This window comes from Micropterus salmoides, unplaced genomic scaffold (genome assembly GCF_014851395.1).
Source record: "Micropterus salmoides isolate LMB-PRFRI ecotype aquatic unplaced genomic scaffold, ASM1485139v1 Ms_hic_scaffold_13, whole genome shotgun sequence".
NCBI lineage: Eukaryota > Metazoa > Chordata > Actinopteri > Centrarchiformes > Centrarchidae > Micropterus > Micropterus salmoides.
The window spans coordinates 24,253,609-24,281,546 of record NW_024040374.1 but is presented as its reverse complement, the minus strand read 5'-3'; the positions used below and the strand labels follow the sequence as shown (position 1 = coordinate 24,281,546).

The 27,938-nt window shown below is 45.4% G+C and overlaps 1 protein-coding gene across 2 annotated transcripts; it reads right to left on the bottom strand.

Annotated features, from left to right (window-relative positions):
* Positions 1 to 5: 5 nt before the first annotated feature.
* On the bottom strand, positions 6 to 23,110 carry prrc2c (proline-rich coiled-coil 2C). Of its 2 annotated transcripts, none has more exons than XM_038716404.1 (34): positions 22,728 to 23,110; positions 17,675 to 17,844; positions 17,339 to 17,513; positions 17,015 to 17,124; positions 16,532 to 16,657; positions 16,100 to 16,398; positions 15,908 to 15,987; positions 15,367 to 15,503; positions 15,195 to 15,282; positions 14,392 to 14,575; positions 13,638 to 14,289; positions 13,361 to 13,533; positions 12,490 to 12,742; positions 12,169 to 12,379; positions 9,648 to 12,086; positions 8,826 to 8,989; positions 8,535 to 8,689; positions 8,013 to 8,433; positions 7,804 to 7,889; positions 7,510 to 7,704; positions 7,136 to 7,393; positions 5,757 to 5,849; positions 5,527 to 5,628; positions 5,242 to 5,413; positions 4,577 to 4,798; positions 4,252 to 4,373; positions 3,942 to 4,138; positions 3,568 to 3,799; positions 3,339 to 3,449; positions 2,961 to 3,155; positions 2,755 to 2,855; positions 2,403 to 2,529; positions 2,066 to 2,314; positions 6 to 1,938 (listed from the first exon to the last, which is right to left on the bottom strand). In XM_038716404.1, exons 2-34 carry the CDS (start codon positions 17,787 to 17,789, stop codon positions 1,675 to 1,677), a joined length of 8,508 nt encoding a protein of 2,835 aa, XP_038572332.1. In that variant the 5' UTR covers positions 17,790 to 17,844; positions 22,728 to 23,110; the 3' UTR covers positions 6 to 1,674. The 2 variants fall into 2 exon arrangements, with proteins under 2 accessions (XP_038572332.1, XP_038572333.1); XM_038716405.1 differs by having other exon boundaries at positions 13,361 to 13,530.
* Between the last annotated feature and the right edge of the window lie 4,828 nt (positions 23,111 to 27,938).

Genomic DNA, 27,938 nt, shown 5'->3' with positions numbered 1-27,938 from the left:
ACATCTCAACAGTATATTATTTTATTAGTTTCTGTAACCAAACTGAGAGAATGTAAATAAGACCGTACATATTTTAATACAGCGATGAAACCCCTGTACAAGTTCAACAAAAAAAACAAAAAAAAACATTAAAAAAAAAAAAAAATTCATTACCCTCCCTCCCTCATCCATCCTCCAAAGCAGGGACTCTTTGGAGACCCCAGCTAGGGTTGAGGTGAGGAGGACACCCTCCCCACCCCAGGGTGCATACTACTGTACATATCTGAAGGACCCTTGTCACCAAAACCCAGAGATGAAAGCATTGTGGGTGGGACAGCCAGCGGAGGTGAGGCAGAGACAGAAAACAGCACTGATTGCTCTCATCAGTAAAGACAACAAAAACAAGTGTCCTTCTGCCCAAATACTTCAGAACTTGAGGCTTCTCATTTAATCTTTTTCCTCATTCTCAGTCATGTTCTTGTCTCTCCCCCCTATTGTGAGGGTTCACATACACACACACACACTCAAAAAAGATTTCTACTGTTTCAACAATCAGCTCCTCACTGTTTTTATTCTTCTAAATAGCCCTACCCTGCTATACTCAAGCTAAGGGCACTGAAATCAGTCAATAGCAGCAGATCTGGATGCTTTACAGTGAAGTGTGTGTCGGTGTGTGTCTGTGTGACAGCAAGGATGGGTGTGAAAGCAGTGATAGGGTGTGTGACAGTAGGCCCCTAAACTGGAACAGCTGTAAGTAGTGATCATACATCATCCGTGTAATCCTGAAGTCCACTGAAAACTCTGCTGCCACCGCAACAGCAATCACAAAAGGCCGTGACATCATCTCTGCGTTGCTTTAACCTTTGGCTAAATATACAGGATAGTCCAGCTACAAGCTCTCCCTGTTTACACCACCAATACACACACCCACCCCCCAACACATCAGTAATTCTCAGGCAGGGAGATGAGAGCAGAAGGCAAGAGCAAAGGCTCGCAGGCAGACTAATCAATAAATCAATCAATCATTAAATTCAATGCTGCAATTTTCACATTTCCATTCTGGTAAAAACAAAACAAAAAAGAAACCCAAAAAGAAAATGACGACAGAATTTCTGATTTGTCGTCTCCATGCGGTAACCGTGGATGAAACCGTTGAGTGAGTGAGTGAGTGAGCGAGCGAGCGAGTGAGCGAGCGAGTGAGCGAGCATGTGTGATAATGAGGTGCATCCCCGTGTACACACGTCTCCGGATTAGTTATGATGGGAGATTGGGCAACAAAAAGTGTGCTTCACTAAATGACAACTTCCTTAAGATTGTTTTGACTACACAAACAAAACCGATTCATTCTTTCGTTAACAAAACAGGTTTCTCTCCTATAATATGCGTGATCCTATTTGGGAAAAAAATAAAAAATAAAAAGGGAACAGAAGTCAAGAGCTATAAAAATGGCAAACTCAGCAGCAAATCTCATATCAATTTTCTTCCTCCGACTCGCCTCTTATCTACCGTCGCAGTAGATTTCTATGGACCAACCTGTGCAGCCATTTTATCAGCATCTAAATATGATGGAATCTCAACTCATCCTCCTCCCCCACACTGTCCCCCAGAGCTGATATGAGGTGGTGACTGAGTGAAGGGGGCTAGATTCTCTCTTCCATCCATGCTTCTCGTCATTTGAAGACGGTTGGCATCTCTTTACTTGCCCTCTTCTGGTTTGATGGCCTGCGGTTTAATGGGGCCAGTCCGTATGGGCTTGGCCGTGGAGATCGGGGGTTTGTCAGAATCTGGGCGGTCGCCTCCTGCCTGGTGGTTTGGGGCCGAGGTGTCGAGTGGGGGTTTTCCTGCTTGATCGAGCCGAGACACTTTGCTGACTTGTGGGGCCTTGAGTTGCTGCTGTTGTTGCTGCTGCTCTGAGAAGAACTTATGAGTGGACTGGAGCACCTCAGCCCGCTGCTTTGCCTACAGAGTGATAATGCAAAGATTAAAGTCAGTCAACCCACTAGTCACTGAAAGACCATCTCATCATCTGACTGGCTCATCAATAGAATGAACGTACAGAATCAGCAGATAAAATATGGATCCACACCTTTAGGTCCTGTTCAGCCTTCAGAGCTGCCTGTGTGCCTCTGGGTGCAAGGGAGGGACCAGGAGGTCCTCGGGGAGGGTGCTGGCTATGCTGCGAATGCTGTTGGTGCTGAGGTCGGGGATGGGGCATGAGACCACCACCCAAATTGGGTGACATTGGAGGGCCCATGGAGCGCTGGACACCTCCAGCAAACGAGTTGGCGTGAGGAGGTCGAACCAGAGGCGAGACGATGTTGGGCTGAGACAGAATCTGAAATGAAGAGTTGACAGTTGCCGTTTATGCCAATAACCAGTGCATTATATGAACAATCAAAATAGAGGTTTTGTGATTATTCTACCTGTGGGTTGAACTGGCCAGGGAAGTGTTGCGTCATTCTCATGCCAGCAGAACCAGGCTGGAACTGCTTCTGGTAAAGCATGCTGTTTATCTTACTGGACTGGTTACTAGGAGAGGTGGAGCTGGCCCTGCAGGCAGAGGAGAGGAAAACAATATCATCAAAAAAAGTGCATTAAAATGACACATGACAGCAAGCACTTCATAAATAAAGTCATGACTTGCAGCATTGCCTTGCAAGCACTTTGAATCTTGGTGCCGTTTGTATATACACATTTAATTGCATAAACAAAGTTATGCTTGGTGCAGCTTTTAGGTGCCGTTTGTGTGTCAGTATGTGAATTTGCGGGTGGTACCTGTAATGACTGGAGGTGGGCGTAGTGCTCCTGCCGCCGACAGGAGGGGTTCCAGGCTTTACATCCATCCCACTGCCAAAGAGCTTCAGATCCATGTCCATCTGCAAAGTTCAACACAAAGTACTGTTACAGCTCAACTTTTAAAAATCAAACCAATCCTGTGTGTGTGTCGGAAAGTCACATGTGCGCACACGCAGACACACAACCTTGCTGGTGGGAGGCTGCATCATGTTGTGGCTGGGGCCCATGATGCCTCGGTATGGCTGGGAGACCGGGGGCTGTCTGTTGATGTTGGGGGGCTGGGCCTGGGGGGGAGTGGGAGGCAGCGCCAGTAGAGGCTGGCCTCCACCCGAGCCAAAGTTAGGCAGGGACAACTGGGAACTGGGCAGAGGGACTGTCACCTGGAGACAGATTGAAACAACCAAATGTTACATACTAAGAAAGGATAGATAAATTAAATTGATTAACAAATCTAAAGAAAATTGTGCTGGTTTTCTGTTTCACACCAATGGAAATTAAACACAGGAGAAGTATTTAAAAAGTTTATAAACATGAGTCTATTATTGTGGTTGCATGTAGGTTACCTGTTGCATTGCAGAACTGGGCGACTGAGTGTTGCTATAGTAGCTACTCTGGCCATGTTGCTGCACCTGCCCCGAGTACATGTTTGAATGCTGATTCATCCCCTGTCGAGCCTGAACCAGAGACACAAAATATGTCAGATGAACTATATACAAAAAATTAAAATAAAATACAGCTGTCGGTCAATATCGTAAGCTAGAGTGAAACAGTTCCTGTGAGCAGACTGGTTACCTGCAGCAGGTGTGTGTCGATGAGCTGGGAACCTCCCATGCCGGAGGGCTGGTTGAGCTGGGGCTCAAACAGAATAGGAATGTGCTGGGTGGAGGAGGGCTGCTGATAAGCCAGATTAGACTGAGGCTTGCCCAGCTCAGGTGCCTGCACACCTGCATAGCTGTGCAGGGATGGTCCTGACAGCATCATGGAGGGCTGTGACAGGCTGCTCTGCATGAACGCCTGCTGAGACCTGAGAGAGGACCGATCAGGACATTGGATCAGGTGACAGAACAATGATACATCAAAACTGGGATGCTAGCACTTCAGCAGCATGGTATGTTTCAGCTGTGTTTTGGAGCGGAGAACAGACTACTTATGGTGTTGCGTTTTACCTGTAAGGCTGCAGCGACGAGCTGAACAGGTCCTGTGGCTGGGAGACTGGAGGACCAGTGCTTAGTCCTAGCTGAGCCTGGTGTGTATGTTGGTGTTGATGCTGATGTTGGTGCTGATGTTGATGCTGATGTTGGTGTTGCGGCTGACCTTGTAGTGGAGCATAGATTGGGATGGGAATCTGCTGCACTGCTGTTGGCTGAAGGTAGAAAAAAAAAATAGGTAGTTTTAGCTTTGACACAAAACAAAAAAACCCCAAAAAACAACCAACAACATTCCTTCAGCATATTACTGACCAACAGACAATCCTACCTGCGAGAGGCCGGGTTGGAAGCCTTGCTGCTGTGCCAGGGAGGGAGGAGCCAAACGAGGGTGGGGGGTACTGAAGAGGTGGCTAGTGTCCATGTAGAAGGCTGGAATCTGAGCTGCAGAACCTGAACACACCAGGGATTAAATATATTACAGTAACAGACATGATTTGTTGTTAAAATATGAAACTCAAGAATCAAGACTACACAAAACAGGGAAGTTGGTGTTCATTTTCCTATCAATAACATAGATGACTGAATATGCTTAACTACATCACTTCAGTGCAGCCAACGTGTAACATCACAGTGCAGAGCCGTGTTACTCTCACCTGCTGCAGACTGAGACACATACACCTGTGGGGTCTGCTGCTGCTGGGGCAGGAGGGGAGGCACACAGCCCAACTGAGAGAAGCTGCTGCTACTACTGACACTGTTGGAGGAGGAAAGACTTCCTCCTTGCAGTTGCTGGGGCTTCACCTTACAGATGTTGGGGGGGTCAGAGGCTGTGGTGGTCTTTGTGCTAAGGGATGATGTTGTATAGGTACCAGAACCTGCAGGGTGGAGACAAACACACGGTGAATACAAGATATCCTAATGGATGGTTGTATCCTACTGATGCACAAGATTCCCAAAAGAAACGAGATGTAAGTCAGTGTACTGTAGAATGTAGAGCATGACTGATAAATCACCGTGACGATATTATCGACCAATATGAGCTAATTGCAGATAAATTGGTGTCTGTAACAGCCAATAAATTCCACTCTGCAACTCCCCTGTCTGAAACAGCAAACTGCTGTATTAAATAAAAGTTTTATAGTTTTTAATTGATTTTACATGTTTTCTAGGTGAGGTCTCATATCTACAAATAATTGTTATGCGTTGCTAAAAAAGAAAAGAAACAAAAAGAAAAATATTGAAATCTGTATTGGTCGGGCTCTGGTCGAATGTCAGCAACGTTGAGATAAACAAGGTGTTAAATTGGGAGTTATGTTACCTGACAGTGAGGTGCTGGGAGTAACAGAAGCCACAGGGATCTGTGGCATGGAGGCTGAGGAGAAGGTGGAGTACGAGGATGCACAGGAGGTGATGGGGGAGGAAGAGGAAGTGACTGGAGAATTCTTCTCCAGACTCGGGGAGTTCTCCCACGCTTTACGAGCCGATTCCATCTATGAACGAGACAGAAAGAAAGGGATGCTTAAGTAATGTTTCATTGAAACTAGAGAGAAGTCTTTCTTTGAGAAAGAAATTTTGCCTTGAGTCTGCTGTAACATCTGCGTACCTTTAGTGTTAAGTCAACAGTGGCAGGAGAGACGGTGCTGAGGCTAGAGCTCTGCTGCAGGGTCTCTCGTCGAGGTAGGGGCAATGAGTGGGGTAGAGCCACCTGAACACAGAAGAAAACCAACAGCAGTCTTTAAATAATGCCGTATGACAAAATGGCCCAGATGTGTGATTTTGAATTAAAAAGACCGCTGTCCAACAATTTGTGCCAGTGTACAGACGTGTGCTCACATTTGCCACCAAACTCTCTTCCATTTTGCTCCCTCCTGTAGGAACACTGTCAGCCAGTGAGGAGGAGGGGGCAGTGTAGTCAGTGACGGACTCCTAAAAGGGAAAGAAACATATGTAGTACATATTAGTGCTGGGCAACAATAACATTTTTTAAATTGCGTTTATTCGCATGATTTTCTGCAATTTATCACATAGTTATACGCAAAATTGAATAATGAACTCTAAAGTAGTGTATTGCATAGTTTTAAATTAAATGTACTGCTATACACACACACACACACACACACACACACACACACACACAGCACAACAACATGTGGTTTGCAAACAACTTATTACTACAAAATAAGGTGGTTTTTACCAGCAGTATTACCTTTACACAGTAGCAATAAAATATTTCTTATAAATATCAACTTAAACATTAATGTAATCAAATCAAAAATTTGCCACTGCCAGGTTATTACCTTTTATCTAGCTTGTTAAAACATGTTTGATTCCAGAGCCACAATCACCACATCATAACAGGCACCTTCTGAGCAACATATATAACTTGTTTTCTTTCTGAACAGGTATCAGCAGAAACATTTTTCTTTTATCATCAGGGAGCAGCATAAACACATCTATGTCCCCGTAAGAGTGAGGTGTAGTGGTCGCCTCACGCACACGCCCGCCGCTGAAGTTGAATTGCCTTGAACTTTGTGTATGCGACGCAGAGCACAAATCATTGGAAGAGAGACTGATCCTCGCTATTTGAGAGTTTCCAGAATCTATTACTGTTTACTAAATAGGACATCAACAGGAGGGAATTTGAACATCCCTGCAAAACTAGATGTAGATCTATCAGGTAAAGTTATGCAACATTAGCCCATAATTTTAACTTAAGTTAAAACAGCTACAGCTGTGTAGCGCACAAAAGCTATTGCCTTGGTTACTATTGATAGAGAGCCTGCCATTTACTAGTTGAGCGCTGTCACCAGAGCAAAGAGAAACCCCGCGGGGATAAGTGACTACATTGCAATCATAAGGACGTTCCTAAGATCGACATCTTCCCTATTACTAATCAGCATGCAGTGTGTAGCTATCCACTTCGCTATGGCATTTGTTCTTGTTCACTGGACTTTCAAAATAATAACTGTTAACGTAATGATTGTCGGCATTAATTAATGTGAAAAATAAAGAATTAAAACAGAGTTGATGATGGTATAACTTAACTGACAGATTCAGTCTTAAAATTTCATCTTCGTAAAGACAAAGATCTGGTAAAATAAGTTTGATACACTTGACTATATTTCATCTAACCACTCTGAGCTATGCAAACATTGTGCCTTTTTTAAACTGAATCATGTACAAACTATCTTAAAAGTATGATTAAAAAATACCTTAGAGTTACTGTTGTACTCTGCTGAGGGGACTGTGATCATGCCCTCGATGTCTCCGCCCAGCTCTGGTACTGTGGTGTCATTGGAGGGAGGGCTGGAGTCTGTGGCTCTGCTGACCCCTCCTCCAGGGACTCCTCCCTCCAGACACTCGCCTTCTCCTCCACGTGCATCTTTGGCCTTGCGGTTCTTAAGAGAACGCTCTTTACCAATGGGACCTGGCTTGTACTCCTTGGTTTCCACTGGTTCCATTTCAGGAAGCTGGTGAGAAGGCAAGATAAAACATTTACATTGGAACTGAGTCAAAAAGAGGAATTAATAGGAATCAATGTTGTTCAACAGCTTAAAACACTGAGTTTCCTCCCCAGAAGAGTTACCTTCTGTGTTTTGATTGGGCCAGCTCGAGGTTGTTTCTGTCTCTGTTCTTTGGGAGCAGGTAGTTTGTTTTCAGAGCCAGTTTCAAGCAACGCTGGAACTCCATCGCTGTCAGTGCTGCCTGCAGATGATGGTGCCCCAAACTGAATACTGTCTATTGTCAATTCTACACTTCCCTCCGAGCCAGGCTTCACACCCTGAAACAAAAACACAGCGTTTTCCCATGTTTATCGTTTAGCAAACAGATCATGCACTCAACACGACAACAAAAGATGAGACAGGCGTATTTAACATACCTCAGAGGAGACGGTGCCAGTAAAGGAGGTAAGAGGTTTGTTCCAGGCACTCACAGAAGGTGGCTGGGGAGGGCTGATTGGACCAACTGGAATATACAAATTACATATTTTAGAGAACAGGCTTGCTGATAAATTCACTCCTGCATTACAGGATTCAGGAGTTAAGACAAATTTAAGACACCGAAACAAGAATTGACGTATCCACTCACGCTTCTTGACGTCAGAAAGGACAGCGGAGCCCGCTACCTTGTTCTCCCACAGTTCTGTTCCCAGGGTGCTGTGTGCCTGCGAAGGTGCGGGGGGTAGGCTCTTTGAGGTAAAGTCCACAGTGGCAGGGGGGATGGAGGGCAGAGGAGCCACTGTTCCTTCTAGAGTCTGAAGAGATGCAGCAGGCTGGGAGGGGGCAAGGTGAGGATGCTGGGGAGCAGAAATGGAGGGCTGCTGTTGGGCCTGGGGTGTGGAGGCTACAGAAGGCTGAGCCTGTGAGGTCTGTTGCTGCTGCTGCTGCTGTTGATGCTGTTGTTGTTGTTGTTGATGCTGCTGCTGAGATGACTGCTTTTTGGCAAATCTTGGTGGCAGCTTTCCTCCGCCTCCTCTGCTCTTCTCATTAGAGCCTTTTTTACTCCAGTTCTGTAAGAGCAGCATCAGTACACTGTATCAAAGAGGTATGGCTCTTTATCATGACAGTAATGCATTGCCGCTTGGTGACGCAAGCTATCCCCTCCTCTTACCTGAGTTGTCTGCTCTTCCTTTTTCCGTTTCTCTTCGTCCTGCAGACGTTTTTGTTGCTTGCGGGAGACTACCTCTGTGAAGCCGTCATCATTGGTGTTGGACTGTGGGTCCTCTGTGGTGGTGACTTCTGGGTGATCATCAATGATCACAACACCTTCAGTGACAGGAAAAAAAAAAAAGGGATGAAGACATTTACATTCTGTTTCATGGTGACGAGCAGCTGAAGCCAGATATTCGTTCCCCGCTAATCAGTAAGAGACAAGTGTCAGAGTATAAATGTTTTTACTTACTGGCATAGTTGTTAAGATCAAACTGAGAAAGAGCATTCTCCTTGGGCTTCCTGGGGACCTGTTTTGTCTCATCTTTGCGACGGGCAGGCTGGTCTTTTGCAGACCTCTGGGCTGCTCCTCCAGCTGTTGGTGCCGTCCCCTCTGAGTTCTGCTGGGCTGCTGGGCTGCTCAATCCAGAGACACACATTGGAGATTGAAAAAAACATTTAGTTAGAGAGAACAGTGTGGTGGTAAGTTCTGAGACACAAAAAACGTTTACATGTAAATGAATCATTATGTAATGACATGGTTTGTGCAAATAAATCTCATTTTCAAGCAAAAAACTATACTATGCCTCTACTTTTTTTTTTTTTTTTTAACCATTCTGTCAAGATGACAAAGAAGCCACTAGACAGCAAGCGTGTTGATGCACTAGATGAAAATGTTTTCACTCTGTTCTCCATTAAAGCACAGCCAAGGTGCAATAAGAGCCTAAAAATACCACAATGATGCCATATTTAGTCATTATCAACCGAAAGACTTTGATAGCCAATTACGACACACTTCTACCCTGTAACAGTAATATATCCGAATGGAGAGTCCTTTTACAGCCTAAGCCAATATGGACAGGCCAACAGTTTACAGAAATATGTAGATTCATTATTATTACAGTACAACAGTTAATTAGAAGGAATACCACACAAAAGGTTTATTGTGTCTGATTAAAACTGGCGTTATTAAACAGCACACTGTTTATTGAGGCAACTTCATTGTGCAAGTGTTAATGTAAGCAGACAAAGTAAATGCCTAACAACCAACAAAAGCCTGATTGTTCAAACTCACCCTTTGCGGCCGGCTTTGGCCCCTCCCCTCCTCTCCCCCTTGCCCGCTGCGTAACTCCGGCCTGGTTTGGCTCCACTGTTGCCTCTACGATTCGGTCTCTCTGTAGGCCTCTGACTTGAGAAACTCCTCTTGGCTCCTGGAGCCCCTTCACGTTTTGGAGTGACCCCTCCATCAGGAGGGCTTTTATTGGGGGTCAGAGAGCCCTGAGAGGGTGCAGGTGCCGGGGCAGAGGCAGTGGCTGCTACATTAGCGGCCTCCTGTGCCCCTTTCCTTTCTTCTCGCTCTCTCCTTTCATTGAAGTCACTGCTCTCAGAAGCAGTTTCCCATTCCTCGTTGGCTTGATCTGAAGAGTTCTGGTTGGACAAGTCAGGGGACTTGGTACCGACTGCAGTGACGGTGGGGCTGCTGGTCTCAGGCAAGGGTGCTTCTATAGGAGAGGGCAAGTCTGGTGCAGGCATAGTGGCTGCCACGTCCGTAGGCACAGTTACAGGAGTCCCTGGAGCTCTGGAAAGGGTTGGGGAGAGGGAGACTGGGGCAGGAGCAGAGCTATGGACAGCAGCAGCAGGCACTGGGAGTAGAGGGACAGGGGGACTTGGAGCCGTCTCTCCACTAGCTAACACTGCAGCCTCCCGCTCTTTCAAACGCCTGAAGCGGGGGGGTTTATCTTGCCTTGGGGGTCGTGCTGGTCTGGATCGACGAGGCCTCTCTCTACTACTCTGAGGAGCCCCGTCCAAAAATTTCTTGCCATCAGACTTAGGGGGCCGTCGGTCAGCAGGAGGATTGTCATATCTTGGTGTGGACTCTGTCTCCTCAGGCCTGAATGTCTCCATGGGTTTCGAGGGCCACTGAGAGGACTCTCTAGCTGCTGGCCGTCTAAGAGGGGCCGAGCGAGGGCCGCCACGTTCCCTTGCTCCACCTCGTCTACTGTATAGTCCTCCTCTTCCTCGACGAGAAGGCTCTCCTTTAGGAAGGAATCCTGGCTTGGGCCTGCTTTCATCGTCCCCTCTGGACCCAACCTTTTCCCCTATATGAGGAGGTCCAAAGCCTGGCTTGTGGGGCCCAGGCCGGGCCTCTCCAGGGAGCTCTCGTCTCAATGGACGGCTAGGTTTGGTGCTAGGCTCACGGTCAGAAGGTCCAGTATCACTGGCAGACTCCCTCCCACCTTCACTCTCAGAATCTGTGTCTGAACCGCGGCGGCGTCTACGTTTTGGTATAACCTCAAAGTCTGAGCTTTCGCTGCGTGTCTCGCTTTCCTCCCTGTTGCGAAAGGCAGCAGCGCCTCCAGCAGAAGGTAAATCGAAGCGTGATCTGGGCTCTCGGTAAGGGTAGTCCGCACGACTTCGACCGCGACCCCCCCTGCCTCGGCCACTGTAAGTCCCCCGGTAGCTCCGTCCTCTGGAGTAATATTCCCCTCGACCACGTCCTTTGAAATTTGCATCAGTAGGCCACTCTCTCTCTCTGTCCTTGTCCATTTCCTTCTCCCTCTCGCGTTCCCTCTCCCTCTCCTCTCGTCGGTAGGCACGGGGAGGAAGATTGGACTCTTTCCTGGAGGGCAGTTTGGGTTCTGGATGTTTGTCATTGCTGGGCGGTTTGTCTGCTTTCTCCTCCTGAGAGGAAGAGGTGGGAACCCCAGATGACGGCTGGGAGTCCCTGGTTCTCTGATGGCCAGTGGGTGTTTCCTCAGCCTGAGCAGCTTCTCTCTTCCCCTCACCCTGAGGTCTAGAGCCCTCAGATACAGCAGCAGCTGCAGAAGGAGCTTTGGATGACTGATCCTTTTTGGACCTGTCTCCTCTTTCCCCTCTCTCGTGACGCTTCTCTCTCTCTTCTCTTTGCTCCCTCTCTTCTTTCATGTCCCTTAAGACAGGCTTCTTTATTGGCCCAGACCTGCGGACAGGTCTCTCCCCCCCGGGTCCTTCTCTGCGTCCAGCTCCTGATCTCCCACCCCAGCGCAGGTCAGCTTTCTGCTTGCTGGGGGCTGGCAGAGGCAGCTTCTCTTGTTTGTGTAATCCATCAGCAGGAGGTGTAATCCTGTTGCTGGTCACTGCAGTCTGGGGATAGAGTTCATTCTGGGGCTTATCATCAGCCCGTTCCCCTGTGTCCTGTAGCTCTAGTGATTTTGTTCCCAGGGGCAGCCCATCAAACCTGGGCTCATCCAGTTTGAGAGAGTGGCTGGAGCCCTGGGAGACACTCCTCTGGAGCATAGCTTGACCAAGAGCTTCTACCTCTTCCCCGCTTGGTAGGCCTGGCTCCTCAGGATCAAAAGCTGGGACTAAGGGGACCCTATCTAGAGGCCCTGATGCCTCCACTGGGCCCTGGGTAAATGCTGACAAGGATTCTGTAGGGTCCTGGAAGAAGTTACTTTTATGCGAGTCCAATGCACTGTGGTCCTGGGGATACATAGCTGGGAGACCCCGGTCCAGATCCAAACCGGAGTCCATCCTGTGGAGAAACAATTGTTACCGAGTCATGTGCAGAAAATAAAAGCTTTTTCTTATGTTGTTATTTATTTATTTATTTTTACCTCGGCTCCTTGCTTTCATCCCGTCCTTTTGGAGGAGTTACAGATGGTAACGGCTCTGATTGTGGATATGGGTCTGATCCCCATACCATCCGTGACTCTGAGGGCAGACCATGGTCACGAATTGGTCGGGTCAAGTGGTCAAAGGAGTCGGAGCTGGAGCTGGAGTTGTCACCAGGCTCCCTGCGCACAATCTGCTTGGGAGGCATCCTCCCTGGAAAGGACAAAACAGAGCGGCTTTTGAACAAGTAGTCTGGCACATGTCAGCTTGTCAGCACATTTGCAAACAAAAATTCTCCATTTCTATTCCACAAAACTCCTTACCAGGGTGAATGTTAGTTGGCATGTCCATGGGAGGACGTCCTGACATCATGCGTGGGTCCATGTAGGACTGCATCATGAGCCAGCGGGGGTCGAACCCCATAGACGCCAGATGCTGGTGGTGGGGGCCTATGGGTTGATACATGGAGCGATGTTGCTGCTGCTGTTGGGTAGCTGGAACTCCACCACCACCTGATGGGGACACGGAGCCACCAGCACTCTGCTGTTGCTGCCATTGCTGCTGCTTCATCTGCTCCTACAAGACCAATGAGAAATAGTAAAGAAAATTAAAGATCAACAAAGCTAATTTTTCTTTTGATAATTTAAAAATGTGTACATACACTACATCATAAGCAGCTGACCTTGCAGCTCAATGTCATATCTGCTTCTGGATAACTGGGTAATTTTAGGTCTGATTCGCTAGCCCCGATTGGATCTGAGGCACCCCGATCAGAAGATCAATGAGAGCGAGCTGACCAGACAGTCAACCTGTTTATTTGCTTGCGCTATAGAATGTATTAGCCAATTCTGATTACATGTTCTCAGCCACGAGATCATCCAGAGTTTCATTCTCTTTTTTGCTTTACTGAACAAAACATATCAAACAGTCGTGGAACAAGTCTGCCGCCATGTTTGATTATGTCTCACATTTGATTTTGCAAGATCCCAAGTCCCTGGAACCAGCACTCTGAAATTGTTTAGTATAAATGGCAAGTATGTGGTCCTGTGTCTTGACCGAAACATCTGGCTGCAAAATGGGTTAATTAAGTTGTTATGACTGTGGTATCCAACGTTTTTAAAAATCAGTTAAGATTTTAAAATCCTCTAGTGTGCACCAGGTATGACACAAGAAGCCAGATATGGACACCCATACCTGCTGTCTGAGGAAACGAGGCGGCAAAGACTTTTGAAACTGTTTGGAATAGCCTGAGGTGAGAGAGGGACGCATCGCAGCTGCTGCTTCTCCTTCCAGCTGTGGTGGTGCCACAGGGACTTCCTCACCACTGGGGGTGTCCATGTGAGGCAGAGACAGGTGGGGCTCATCTACTGCGGGCAAACAAAACCAATAATATCGGCACCCATGACGGAAAGAATGGCAGTCAGTTTCAACTATCCAATGATCATTTGCATGCAACTTTGAGCTAACTCACCTCTGTTGTCCTCTATGTTGAAATAGTCCCGTATGGGCACTGTTGTCCTCTCAGCCTGGTTCTCCTCCATCAGAGGGCCAACTTCAACCAAGGAGCTCTCTCCTTCGCTCTGAGGCTCTGGAGCTACGGTCACAGGTCTCTGGACAGGGGGGCTGGGCTGACGGGGCAAATGAACCTCCTCCTCCTCCTCTACACTTTGTTCTACACTCTCTACTTCTCGCTCTATCCTCTCCCTGTCTCTATCCACCCTTTCAGGTAGAGGAGCCTGCACGACTGTGGCCTGTGATTGTGACACTGGGATCGAAGGTACAGGACTAGATACAGGGACAGGGGCCGATGAGGAGGCTTCTTCATGGGTAGCTCCTGATTCATCATTAGTCGTCTGAGTAGGGGCAGATTTGCCCTCAGCTGCCTGGCGGTGTTTTTCATTTAGACGTTTAAGTTTTTCAGCACAAGCAGCAAGCCGCTGTTCTTCCATCCGCCGTTCCTCTTCCTCTCTCCTCCGTCTCGCTCGTTCTACAGCTTCAGAAATCTCTGCAGGCTTCTTGCGCTTCTGTCGCCAGGCCTCAGGGTCCTCATCAGCACCAGGTGGCGCTGCACCCTGTGGTTTGCTCCCACGCGTGGCTCCAACACCTACAGGACGACTGCCGCCCTGGAGAATAGAGAAATGAGTGCAGGTACAGACTTATCACCTTGCTGTTAAAAAACAGTGCACACACGATGAGAGGCTTGTGTAATGCATATCCAGCTGTACCTGGTAGTCCTGTGGAGCAGCTGACTTATTGTACGGCCCCATATTGCTAGGTGATGGCGCTCTGGGATCTACAGTGTCGGCCCATGAGGTTTTACTGCCCCCACGGTCCTCAGACCCCTCCTTCCAGCCTTCCTGATTGTCCGATGGCCGAGACCTTATCCGCTCCACTTTACCCATCCACTCCCTGAAATCAGTGTCATTAAAGTTAATAAAAACAAAAATCATCACAAGTTGCTTCATCACAAATGCGCTCACTGGACACAAATGGGCTTTGATGACTTATCATTCTGAATCATTTTACCCTGCATCAACTATTTGGCACTTTTCACAAGAAGCAGATAAAACAGATGAATTTACATTGCTTACTGTTAAGTTACACTGGAAAACCTGCATTAGGGGTCTAAATGCAGAAAAAGTTTGTTTAATTCTGTAAAATTTTGTCTATTTACTACAAATCACATACTGTATTACCAATTACTATCAGCCATACCACAAGGATGTGGATTTATGTTGTATGCATTATTCCTAGCTAGCAGGCAGCCACGTCTCTCCATTCATTGTGGTTGGAACAAAAATCACCTTGCAAAGACTAAAATTAGTTCGAGATAGGAAGCCCATCATGTCTAGCCAAAGGCATTTCATTATATGGCATTGCAGTAGGAAGTACAAATCTCAATAAATGTAAATTAAACAAATTTGGGACTAAATTGTCCAAATACAGAAAAATACTCATGTGGTTCTAGAAGCTAAAAAGTAAATACAAGAGAACGCAAGCGTTGAAAAGTTAAGCTCAAAATACTCACCAGTTTTCTCTTTTGTCTTTAGCAGCTTGGTTCTCCTCATCATCACTGAAGTTCAGTTTCTCAGTGTAGTCTACCTCCATCTGCGCACCTGGATTGCAGAGAGGACAGGATTGACCTTTTTCCAACTGATTAGTTTAACACTCATGCTCACAGGTAATGTCTAGCTACCAACCTGCCCAGCCTTCGTCAGCATCAGTGTCTAAGTTGTCCAGCTCTTTCAGTTCTGTTGCGCTGATGATAGAGGGTCTGTCTGGGTCCTGGAGCCAGGCCTGAGGGGGAGCCTGCTGGGGGCGTGCTGAACGAGGAGCCCTTAACACCCAACAGAGAAAAAAAGTTCATATCTTGACTTGATCTAGTGCATTAACAATTTTTTCTACTAAACTCTATAAACGATAAGATTAGTAGACAGTGCCATGCGTCTGACATTTGCCAAATTTGTGCACAGGGCTGAAAACGGTCAAGATTCCTTTTATAGTGATATGAACATGTGCTTCTTTGTGATCTTATGACATCTTATGCTTGTTGTTTTGGGGTAATTTCTTTTAATAAATATCAGCTGGTATAACAAGAGAGGACTTGTTGTTAACTATCAAGGAAAATCCAGAGTACATTGTATTGTTTGTGCAAAGAAAAATTTAAACAATTGTGAAAATGTATCTTTTATTTGCTTCCACCCAGGTATTTAGGGTTTGGCCATTAAAAGGTGAACTCACTTTGCTCCATCCTGTGGTACAGGGTATCTGAAGTTTGCTTGCCCTGGGCCAAAAGACATTTGAGGATAGGCGTGGAACATCTAAAAGACAGAAACAGTAATCATAAACGGGTTCAAGAAGTGATGCACACTACAGCTAGATACAGTAACGTTGGTATGCTAATGTTGTCTGTCCAGAATGTCTGTGACTTACGTAGGGTGGCATCATGCTCCTGAAAGCAGGGTCAAAGTGAGTTGGCACTCCAGCAGGAGGCTGCTGCCCCCCATTAAGTTTAGGCTGAGGAGGCCCAGAGGGGGGTAACCTCTCCCTGCAATCCTTCTTCTCCCTCTGACCGTCAGAGGTTACGTTTCGTCCAGGCTCATCAGCTTCCCCTGGTGGTGTGGAGGTACCAAGACTCGTACTACCCTCCTCCAGACCCTTGTTGTCCATCTCAGGGGGGCTGGGTGCAGTGTTCAAATTTCTGCCTCCACCCTCACGCCAACTGCCAACATCTAACACGACAGAAGAAAGAGAGATATTTATTGTTTGACCTGTCTTACAGTCAGGAAGCCTGTGGCTCCTGAACATCAGGCAAACAGAAAGCAATCAGCAAACACTGAATGATGTTTATATATGTGGCCATACTTTGAGGTCTGAGGCTGGGGCCTGGTCCATAAGGCTCCTCCTCTTGGCCGTCCCCTTTCTCCACCTCACCAGCCGCCTGCAAGCTGGGAAACTCCTGGTGAAAGTGGCTGCTCACACGAGGAGCTCCTGCATAATAAAAGCAGATTATGAACACACAGAAATTCCAAGATTGAATACAATACAGTGACGTATAGAGAAGCACTGAAAGGTCTAATCCTTAGTTGGTGTACAGCACCCCTTCCAATCCACCATCACATTCAGTAGAGATCAGAAGGTCTGCATTCCTGCAGACTGTTGGGTAGCGTGCTGTAAACAAATTGATGATTGTGCCTTTGTTTATTTGGACACAAGTAGGAAAATGTACTTGATTGTGTTTACAACATGCTGCATAAACACCAACAGGGACTTCAGGTCTACAACGCATGCAATCTCCATTTTGTGAGTAGGTGTAATATTTAGGGAGCAAGTGTAGAGCATATTTACCGTCTGGCTGTGTCTGCTTGCTGTTGGCCCAGGAGCGGCTGCCCCCAACAGAAAGCTCTGTTGGTTGGAGCACTGCTGGTTTGGTCTGGGGTGGGGGTGTCTCCTGTTGCCTGTGGCACAATAAAACAAGACCAAGTTACCAACAAGACTCATAATTTGAAAATTGGTTGGCAGACCCTTCTTCTTTTAGCTTAGAAATTTCTAAAGTGTTTATGATACACCTTTATTTGAAGACAAGCTATAACAAAAAGGGGTGGTGCTTAGTTTCAGTGCGTTTATGCACTATATATTCACACCCATATGTCCATAAGTTATTTAATTTACCTCTCGTCACCTCCCTCACTTCGAGATGCCCAGCCACTACCGTCTTTGGGGACAATGTTGACGTTGGGGTCGTTTCCCTTGTTCTCTGCCTTTAGGCTGGGCAGGTTAGCTGGAGGGGGCATGCGCCGGCTGGCAGCAACTTTGCCCAAACTCTGGAGCCCATGTCTGGCAGCCACTGGGATGAATAAACATTTCACAGCAAGATTAGAGTTATTAAGAAGGTCAGGGTAAAGCAACTTGATCATCCTTAAAGATTATATTACATTGCCTCAATATTCATTAGTAATTTCATGCAATAGTGTTAAAGACTAACAGGGAATAATAGTTTGGGCATACCTGCAGTTTTCTGGGTTTCCAGAGATTTGCCTTTATAGGTGTTGAAGAGGCTAAGGGTTGCATACTTTGTTTTGCCATCCTTTGCCTTGGTGCTCTGCCCTGACTTCTCGGACATTTCGCTGGAAACTCATTGAGTCTGGTCCTTTGGCCTCGCCCCCAGAACCAGCCTCCTATAGACCAAGGGTGAGAGAAAAATGAGACCACCACAATAGGTGCAGAGGTCATAGGCTCTGGACACTAGATCATAACAGACATTTGATCTTGTGCTACAGGGTATCTGATCCTCCCATCAGTAGAGAGATAACAGGAAATTAAGGGACAGAGAGATGGATGGGGAATGACGTGTAACAAAAAGGTCTAACACCAGATGTGAACTACGATGTTGAAGTTGCAGATTATGATTGACGCCTTAAGAACTACAACACCAGGTTACCCTCTGATCTGACCTTTTTTCCCCCAGATACCATTTTAAAATTTTAACCTCAGGGCATCTGCCAATACCAGTGCTCTCTTCTCCCCAAATTATAATAATCTGAATACCTCACTGTGTGGAAATCATTAGAATTATTTTTAAGCTAACTTGGGTCACTGGCCCATCATCAGTGATCCTGATCTGGGGGACTGGAGTACCCTAAATTTCAACTGTGCAAAACTTCTCATTTGAAGCAAGCACAATTGTGACAGCATTTTTTTTTTTTAATAGCAAACCCAGCTACATTGGCATATAGGTAATATACAGCAGATGAACAGAAATAAACTGAAATGAACTGAGACAGGATAGAATTGGGCTGCTCCTCGTTTATTTTTTGATGCATCAGTATCAGCTATATAAAGCCCAAACCATTGTTTGCCCCAGGTAAACCAGCTGTCAAAAATGCCTGGTTGAGCTTTCTTAAAACACTGGAGCAAACTGGAGTACATCATAGCCAGCTGTTCCAATTAATGATATTTAATGATATGTTTTAGGGAACGATGCAAGACGAGAATGATGGTTTGGACTGAGATCCTGACAGGCCAGTGTCTACCACTGACAAAATGACAATTTTAATTGTGCATTCAGTATGAAGCAGATATAACCCCCCCCAAAAAAAGGATCCTTGGAGGGGGAGCGAAAAACACAAGCTAGAAAGCGAATTAGAGTGAGCAGTACCATGGACAGAGAGGCGGCATGTTTGGGGCTGCAGTGTCTTTAAGTCACACAGAGGTCATTTATTATTAACGGCGCAGTGGTGGAACAGTGTCTGCGAGAGAGAGTGTGTGTGTGTGTGTGTGTGTGTGTGTGCGTGCTGGGGGGAGCCGACAGCTCTGATGAGCTCAGTCTCCATCAGCAACTTGGCCTTGAAACACTTTGTAAAAGAACATCCACTTAAAGTAAAAATCCATTCGTTTGAAATTATTTGGCAAATGCAGTGATGATGGCCCCAACAAATAATTGCAACGGTTACTTGGTACCTTTTGAGAAAAATTTATTTGTGCAGTTCAACAGATATTTAAGATTATATTCTGAGGGATTATGAGTGTCTTATGCTAGTATGAAAAAATAAATTCTTAAAATCAGGTATTTGTATTACCTGACTTTAATCATAAAACTACTATATTTGACACATTGTCCATTAAAAGTACATAATGCCTCAAGTTTATGTTCGCCTCTTCAAATGAGTAACAATGCAATGGAACAGTGAAGGCTAGACAGACACTTAGTATTTTCTCCTACATTATGTTTTGTTCTTGCAGTGGTTGTTGACCACTCAAGGCCAAGGAACAGTGACACTTTGATGTATTACTACTGAGTATCTGCAGATACACTATCGAGCTATTTGAAAACGGTTCTTCCAGAAACAATACCAGACACTAAAGCCGGGCAAAGACAACAAGAGATCTTTAAATTTGAAGAGGTAACGACACATAATTAGTGTTTAACCGTCTGGTCTCAGCCTTTTAGGCCAACCCACAATGTGCTCTGACTAAGCACCGGTACCGGTCCCCATTTATCTAAGTGCTGTCACAAATTGTGCACTGTGTTCAGCGGAACAATTTAAAAAAAAAAAAAAAGGAAGACAAAAATGATCTGGATGAAGCTGTAATTGAAAACCGGGGCTGAGTGCAGCTTCTAAATTTGGCAGAGCAGACTGATAACAAATCTGCAGACAGACAATTTGAGACACATTAACAAGTGAAACAGTCACATTTATATTATAAATCTGTGTTTCTAGTACAATTTTGTCATGTGTAGCAGTGATGCTCGACAGAAGATGGGGAGGGAAAACAATTAAAATACAGCTGGCGCACTTCATTATTTTAAAGTATTCTGTAAATTGTATCACTGCAGCGGGTCCAGCAAAGTAGTAGCAGAGTTTGACTCCCTCTTTGCTATTGAGGCCAGTTGTCTGGGACTCCCACACACTACAGAACAGTGCGATTATATTAAACATGACTGATAGGAATCAGAGGGTTATCCAAAGTCCCCAAGTGAGTAGGGGTGTCAAAACTGAAACTTTACAACATTTATCAGGGGAAGCCCCTCTGAGAATTGGCCATGCATCTCTTCTTGTAAAAAGGTCAGCTTATGGAGGAGGAGGTGGTGGTGCTGGGTGTAGTGTATGCAAAATAGTGTGCACATAAATTCTGACATCAGAAGGATATGGGACATATTGGATGTTATTGAAATAAGGGAACACACAGCAAGAAGAAACACTGATTAGAAGCCAACCAGCCAACACAACAATAGTCCTACTTCCTCTGTGCACAGACCACAAATTATGTTACCTGTTCAGTGCCAGTGAGAGCACAGGGGAGACCCTGGGGGCCTAAGTCACCTGGGGAGGAGCCCTCTACACAGACAGGGTCAAGTCAGTGTACACTTGTTCACTTCCTAAGTCAGCTCCATCACTTAAACTTTCCACAGAGGGCAAATGGGTAGGATGCATGTTACCATGCATACAATCCCTGCATCCCTGCTCCCCAGCCTCAATCAGCTGAGCCCAACATCCAGCATGACCCTGCACCCCTGCGATTACTTCTACAACACAGTCACAGGATAAGCCCTTCTCGTGTATTTTGTAATACTCACAAAATACCAACATTTTGGTGTTTCTCCTAAGCAAGAACAAGCGTGTTTCGAATGCTCATCACAGATTTTAGCTGTCTGGTGAATAATGCAGCTGGCATTTCCCATTCATCAAACCACATGGCCAGTAAAATTTACTTTCCTGTCTAGGTCATGATACTTCTACTGCAGAAGGAAATCTCCTGCTTTACAGTTTGGATATGATTAAGCTGACTAAGTATCTCTCTTTCGCCATCATATCTGTTGTACCTTTTTCTCTCTCCCCCTCTCCATTGTCTGTTTTGTCTCTCTCTCTCTTTGGAGGCCAATGTTGTCAGGGAAATACAAGAGTCAGAGCAGTTATTTTTCAGGTCTAAATAAGAAGGGAACACAAAACGTTAGTCCCCTACAGCACATTACAACTCTCTTTTGTGTAGTAGCCCTACTTTCAGGTTCTACTTGCAGCTCAGATGACTTACATGTGCAGTGCCCAAGCACCCCACTCTTGTTTAACTAATGCAACAGTGAAGTCACAGAATAAGTCAGGTACATGGCCTGAACAACGGGTGCTGAAAGAGGCTTGTATTTAATTGTCCCTATTTGTTTGCATAATGTCATCTCCAGTGAAGGATACTGGTCCAAAATCACTACATTGACAATGGTGAGTATATTATGTTAAATCATCTTTAGCTATACTAGCCAAATGTTACAACAATAAGATTACGGTTGTCATTTATAATCATTAGATATGTGTACGGCGTGGGCTGTGTGTCAACATACTGGACTATGTGGCCTGGCCTGTAAACAGAAAATACAGCGTGCATCCGTGCTACTTGAACTTATTAGCACACATTCAGCATCTACCAACTAATCTTCACTTTGAGGTCAATCCAGGGGTTTGCTTACAGTTTTTGGCCCAATGAACAAAAACCCAAGAGAAACGATGGAGGTTAGGACGCCACTTAAGATTACTGTGGTTCTCAAACGGCAGGCCATCAATACCACCGAGATGATCTCCCTTGGGAGTTGTTGGTAATTTCATAAAGCGCATGAGAAACTGGAGTGGCTTTGTTTTCATTAATTTGCGTAGAGTCAACCCACAAAGGAAACATTTGAACCTGTGAACACATTGGTGGAATAAACTAATGCGGTGTATACATTTTAAAGTTTGATATCCATTTATGTTAAAGTCAGACAGCTGTGAAGATGAGGACAATACAGAAATCATTAGCATCTCTTCCATCTTCAGCAGCAGACCATGTTACTGAATGGTCAAATCAATAAGTGCTACTCCAATCAATACATGTCTGAATGGCCTCCCTAAAACTAGTCAGATGCAGACCCACTTCTAATCATGGATGCATATATAGAAAACAATACTACGTTGCCTATAATCCGCCCAGGTGGTTTCCACATCAGCAAATAGTTTATGAATCATATGCAGTCTTTCACACCCCCAACCCGGCCAAACTCACAAGAACGTGCTCCTTTATGACCACATTTGTTGAATCTGCAAGGTATCGTGGCAGAGAAGGAAAGCACTGTGAAATGCTGATACATTGCTTGCGTCTTCAGTCCAATTCAAATGAGATGAAAGGCAAAAGTATATTTTTTTTCTGTAAATCACTGCCACCGATGAGTCTGCAATCCTTTATGAATCAAACAACGTTACTGGTGGACTGGGTGGCTCATACCGGCAGGGAGTACAGGCCCACTTCGCCCGGAACTCATCTAGACCTGGCTCAAATAATACTTTTAACAGCGCAAAAATACAAGCACTATAATCAACCCAGCGACACACATTTCCTTGTATATTTTGAAACATGGTGCTGTTAGAGAGCAGGCCGCCAGCTTGCATCCTTTGGCATAGTTTCGTTTCTCATTAGTCGCCATCACATCCACTTTCAGTGGCCGCAGCATGCTAACCAGCTAGCGTTGTGTGAACACCAACAATCAGCTGCTGGGCAAAGCTGAAGATGTTCTAACTTGCATGAAATGCAGACCCACCTGCCACCGCCGGTTCCTTCTCTGCCCTGTTGCGTGGCCTGGCTTGAAACCTGGTTTCGGCCTGGTTTGTGGTGGACGAGTATGTGTCTGGCCGGTGGATTACAAAAGCAGGCTAGCCTGCTAACTCTGTGCAGCTAACGATGGTTAGCTACTTTGCTCGTTGACTGCCAACAAACCACTATCCACATGCACGGCTACTGTTTGATGTCTTCTGCGCCGTTTTTAAGCCGACAGTCTGCTCCTGTCTGGTCGGCCGTTACTGCGGGAACCGGTACGCAGTAGTCTCGTGGTTCCGTGTCTTTCCCCACCCGTTCTCTCGTGCCAGACAGTTTTTCTAGTTGAGTGAGGCCCCGCTCGCGCCGCGGCCTGTCGCACAATCAAAGATGGCAGACTGTAGTTGCCAGATTTATCCCCTCATATCCCCCTCTCAAACCCTGACCCCCGTGCAGGTGCTCAGTCACACATCTGCCAACATCACTCATTCAGAAAAGGGTTCAGCCACCTTGATTCAACTTTCTTTACAACATTGTAGTGTAGTGTTAAGTAAACAAGCATTTATTTAGTACCATCAAGTCCAAAAGAAATGGTTCTCCTTTTAATGTATACATTTTATTAAATGTGAAGCTGATTGCCAACACTTAACATAGGATTAGAGTAAAAAATAATACGTAGTAGACCTAATAATGGTAGTATAGTAGTAGGCTAATAGTATATTCAGTAGTAAAAACAGGCTATTAAAACACATAGTAATTCACACATCATTTTGTGATTTGATAACAAGTGATAACAGTTCTGTTAACATTATCCATTGACATTATACTACATTATATTATTAAAAATACTATGACATCGGCTTGAGTAATGTTTGTCAAGTCTACTCTAGATTACAAAGAGTATGCCTAAATAATTTAAACGAGTCTGTCATAAATTAAACCAGCTGTCCTGGTAAAGTCAGGTGCATGCTGCTGTCAAGAATCATCTTAACTCATTTTGTGACTGGCAACTACAGTCTGATTTGATAAGTCCACAAACTGGACTGTTACAGTTTTATACCTGAGGTGTGATAAATATTCAAACGCGGATGAACTAGCAACATGTATTCTCAACAAAATATATGTCCAATCTTTGAAACCACATAAGTAACATTTATATTATGGGCGTCCCCAAACCTGGCAACCAAAATGTTAACCAGTGAAGCTAGACGATTCTTCTTCCGGGGTCTACCGGTGGTTACGAGCCGCGGTTAGTTTAAAGTCTGATTAAAGTCCAGGTCAAAGTTAATCCACTTAAGAGTTTTATTGTTGATTTTTCAAAAGTTCTTATGGATATCAACGTGTACACATTATTAATATCTGTCTATCTGTCTATCTATCTATCACCAACATCAAAATGTTTGTAAATTTTTATTTAAAACAATGAATTATTTTTAAAAAAAGAATAGGCTACATTAGCTTAGACTACCTCCACCTAAACTGAACTGCCTTAAATTAATACGCTAGGCCTATATGTAGCCTACTTACATAGGCTATCACTTTTAAATTCACGCATGACTTTCCCCTCAAAGACACATAAGATAAATGGTTGACAATCTTATTGGCCACAAATTGATGAAATGACAAATCCTCCTGTCTAGATTTTTAGATAACCTACTAACAAAGTCAATGGTGAATTTATTGTCGATTGTGTGAAACTTTGCTGAACTTATGTTTCAGTAAGTTTAGGAACAAAAACAACAACAACAAAAAAAAAAGATGAAGCCTACAACTCCTTCTTCATATTGTTGAATTGATGTCTTGATTCCTCAGATTAAAGGGGCAATCGCACTGTAACTAGAGCTACCACCTCATGCCAAAAAGAAAAGAATCTCAACTTCTGACTTTGACTACAAAGAGATCCCACAGGGAGATCCTTATCACATGATCCATACACCCTCTTGTGTAACCTGGCATCAGATTAATACTCAGATTTGCAATGACATTAGGCACACATGTAAACGTTAACACCATCTATCTGGAAGCAGGCTATAACTTAAATTAACCCAAGTAGAGATCGGTGCCTTAAAAAACACAATTTTGTTTTGTTGCTATTACATGTTACATGTTAAGATATAAGTGCAAAGTATATGCAGAGGTATGAGGATTTAAAAATTAGAAAAAAAGGAAAATGATCTGTCTAAATATAATAAATAAACAATAACAATAAAAGTCAATATACCTTAATCCTGAGTCACAAAAACATATTTTCAAGTATGTCTAAATTAAATTCAACCAGGAAAATATTAAGACCTTACGTAGGCTTACGTAGGCTTATGTGGCGGTGGCGCAATGGATAAGAAGATTTGGTGTGAGAGAACCGGGTTCAATTCCCCACTGTGACCCATCCACCATTGTGTCCCTGAGCAAGACACTTAACCCCTCGTTGCTCCAGAGGCGTGCGACCTCTGACATGTATAGCAATTGTAAGTTGCTTTGGATAAAAGTGTCAGATAAATGTGAAATTTACGAATTACAAGTATCAGATAACTCAAAGGTTTATTTTTATATTTGAGTTTAGTATAATAATGTCTTTAGGCATAATTGTAATAGAATGTTCAGTCTTGTTATAAACAAACTTCTCTGTCCCTCTAAAACACAGATGAGGAGGGGCAGGGACACAAAAGTGTGTTTAACATCTATGTCGATAAATTTGGAATTGCAGCAGTGAAACTACAATGTTCTGAAGATGGACATGTCAGTCATGTTGATCATTTGTTTTTGTGGATGATGTCGCTTTAAATGTTGCCACAAGGAATTGTGGGACAGAATTATGTCCTTTAGTTTCTTAAAGGATGGTCCAGTGTCCATCCATCCATCCATCGTCAACCGCTTATCCTGTGTACAGGGTCGCGGGGGGCTGGAGCCTATCCCAGCTGACATTGGGCGAAAGGCGGTGTACACCCTGGACAGGTCGCCAGTCCATCGCAGATGGTCCAGTGTACCCTATGCTAAAAGAAAGGAAGCACTGCAGCACCTTTCCTTAGCATTTAGAGATTTTGACCAGCTCTTATAATGGCAACCACTTTTGGGTCATTTCACTCAATTGGGAACCTCCCTAAGCAAAAAATCAGAATCAGAATCTGAATTAGAATCAGCTTTATTGCCAGGTATGTGTACACATACGAGGAATTCGACTCAGGATTGTACATTGCTCACGATGTGCTTAATCGTACAAAAATAGTATAATACAATATTAAATAATAATAAAATAAAATCAGACACAAACTACAGTATAGACAACACTAACATACACACTATGAACAAAACTATGTAGACATATTGACAAATAGTGCTGTGATCAGATTGCAAAGGATGCAAGAGTAAACTATTATTCTCATTATCTACATGTTGAAGGTGGATATGATATACAGGTACACATACACATATATGCATACATGTACACAGTGTGATGGAACACACAGCAAAAGATGCTGGAAAAATTAAATAAAACCTATTGTTGTGGTGGCAGCCCGGCTGACGATGAGTGTCCTGGGTTTTTTTCTCCTTTTTATCAGTTATTCTGCTTTTTCCCTGGTTTTCTCTGTTCCCTGCCTGCCTCCCTGTGTCTCCTCCCCTGTGTGTGCTCTCTCTCTCTCTCTCTCTCTCTCTCCCTCTGCTCCTGAGCCTAGCCAACGACCTGCACCTGCATCTCGTCAGCCTGCCACACCTGCCTGTAGTCAACCTCATCCCTGCCTGTATTTCAACCCCGGGTCTCCACACCATTCTTGCTTGATCATCGTTGCTCCATACCCAGTGTCACCTCTGTGTTCAGGCTCTCATGTTTTAGATTTTTTCCCTGTGCTTTGTCGTTGCCGTCACTAACCCTGTCTTTGTCTGCTTTCCCCCCAGGTTCACTCACCCTCGTCCTCCGTTTTGTTGGCTGGGCTCACCCTCCGGTCCTCTCCTCCTCGGACTTCCCTCGCGGCATCCTCCCAGTCCTTCCTTGCCTCCCCGCTTCCTCGGCCCCAGTGTTCCCCGGCTCCCTGGTCCAGTCCTGTCGGTTTCCCTGTGCCAGTGTTTCCCTGGCGTCCACCTCTCCCTCCACTCCTCTCCCTCAACCCCCTTTTCCTTCAATAAACCTCCTTCCCTCTGAGCTCTGCATTTGGGTCCTCTCTGTCCCCATACCATTGTAACACCTATTACCTTATGACCTGAAGTAGGTGTATTGGTATACAGTATATACAATATGACATAGTATGAACAGCACTGAAATAGAGAATGGTGAATAAGTGGAAACCAGTAACTTAGAGTTACTGGGTTATTGCACAGGAATTGTTCCTGACACCGTGAGTCAGAAATCAGCTGTTCATCAGAGTGATGGCTTGTGGGAAGAAACTGTTCCTGTGTCTGTTGGTTTTGGCGTACAGTGCTCCCACTTCAGGTCCTGGGATATAGTGGATCCCAGATACCTGAAGGATTCCACAGCAGACACAGGGCTGTAGATTGGTGATGGGGGGCAGAGTGGTGGGGGGGGGGGCTCCCCCTGAAGTCCACAGTTGTGAGCGTGTTAAGCTCCAGGTTGTTCTGGCCGCACCAGAGAGCCAGCTGATCAGCTGATCAACCTCCCATCTGTAGGCCGACTCATCACCATCCAGGATGAGGCCAATGACCATTGTGTCGTCAGCAAACTTCAGGAGTTTGACAGATGGGTCCCCTGAGGTGCAGTCGTTGGTGTAGAGGGAGAAGAGCAGGGGGGAGAGCACACACCCCTGGGGGGCGCCAGTGCTGATAGCCCGGGTGCTGGATGTGATGTTTCCCAGCCTCACCTGCTGACTCCTGTCAGTCAGGAAGTCTGTGATCCACTGACAGGTGGAGGCTGGCACAGTGAGCTGGGTGAGTTTGGTGCTGAACGCCGAGCTGAAGTCCACGAACAGGATCCTTGCATATGTCCCTGGAGAGTCGAGGTGTTGCAGGATGTGATGCAGACCCAAGTTGACAGCATCATCCACTGACCTGTTAGCCCTGTAGGCAAACTGCAGGGGGTCCAGCAGGAGGCCTGTAATGTCCTTCAGGTGGGCCAACACCAGTCTTTCAAAGGACTTCATGACTACAGATGTCAGGGCGACGGGCCTGTAGTCATTTAGTCCAGAGATGAAGGGTTTTTTTGGGACCGGGATGACTGGAGCGTAGGGGGAGGAGGGAACTTCACACAGCTCCAGTGATTTGTTGAAGATGG

Excerpts from the sequence above, each read along its gene's own strand:
- prrc2c (XM_038716404.1), bottom strand. The coding sequence starts at position 17,789 with ATGTCCGAGAAGTCAGGGCAGAGCACCAAGGCAAAGGATGGCAAAACA. Across the intron at positions 7,890-8,012 it reads CCTTTCTGACGTCAAGAAGC|TTGGTCCAATCAGCCCTCCC; the intron begins GTGAGTGGATAC and ends TGTATATTCCAG. Across the intron at positions 1,939-2,065 it reads AGGCTGAACAGGACCTAAAG|GCAAAGCAGCGGGCTGAGGT; the intron begins GTGTGGATCCAT and ends ATCACTCTGTAG.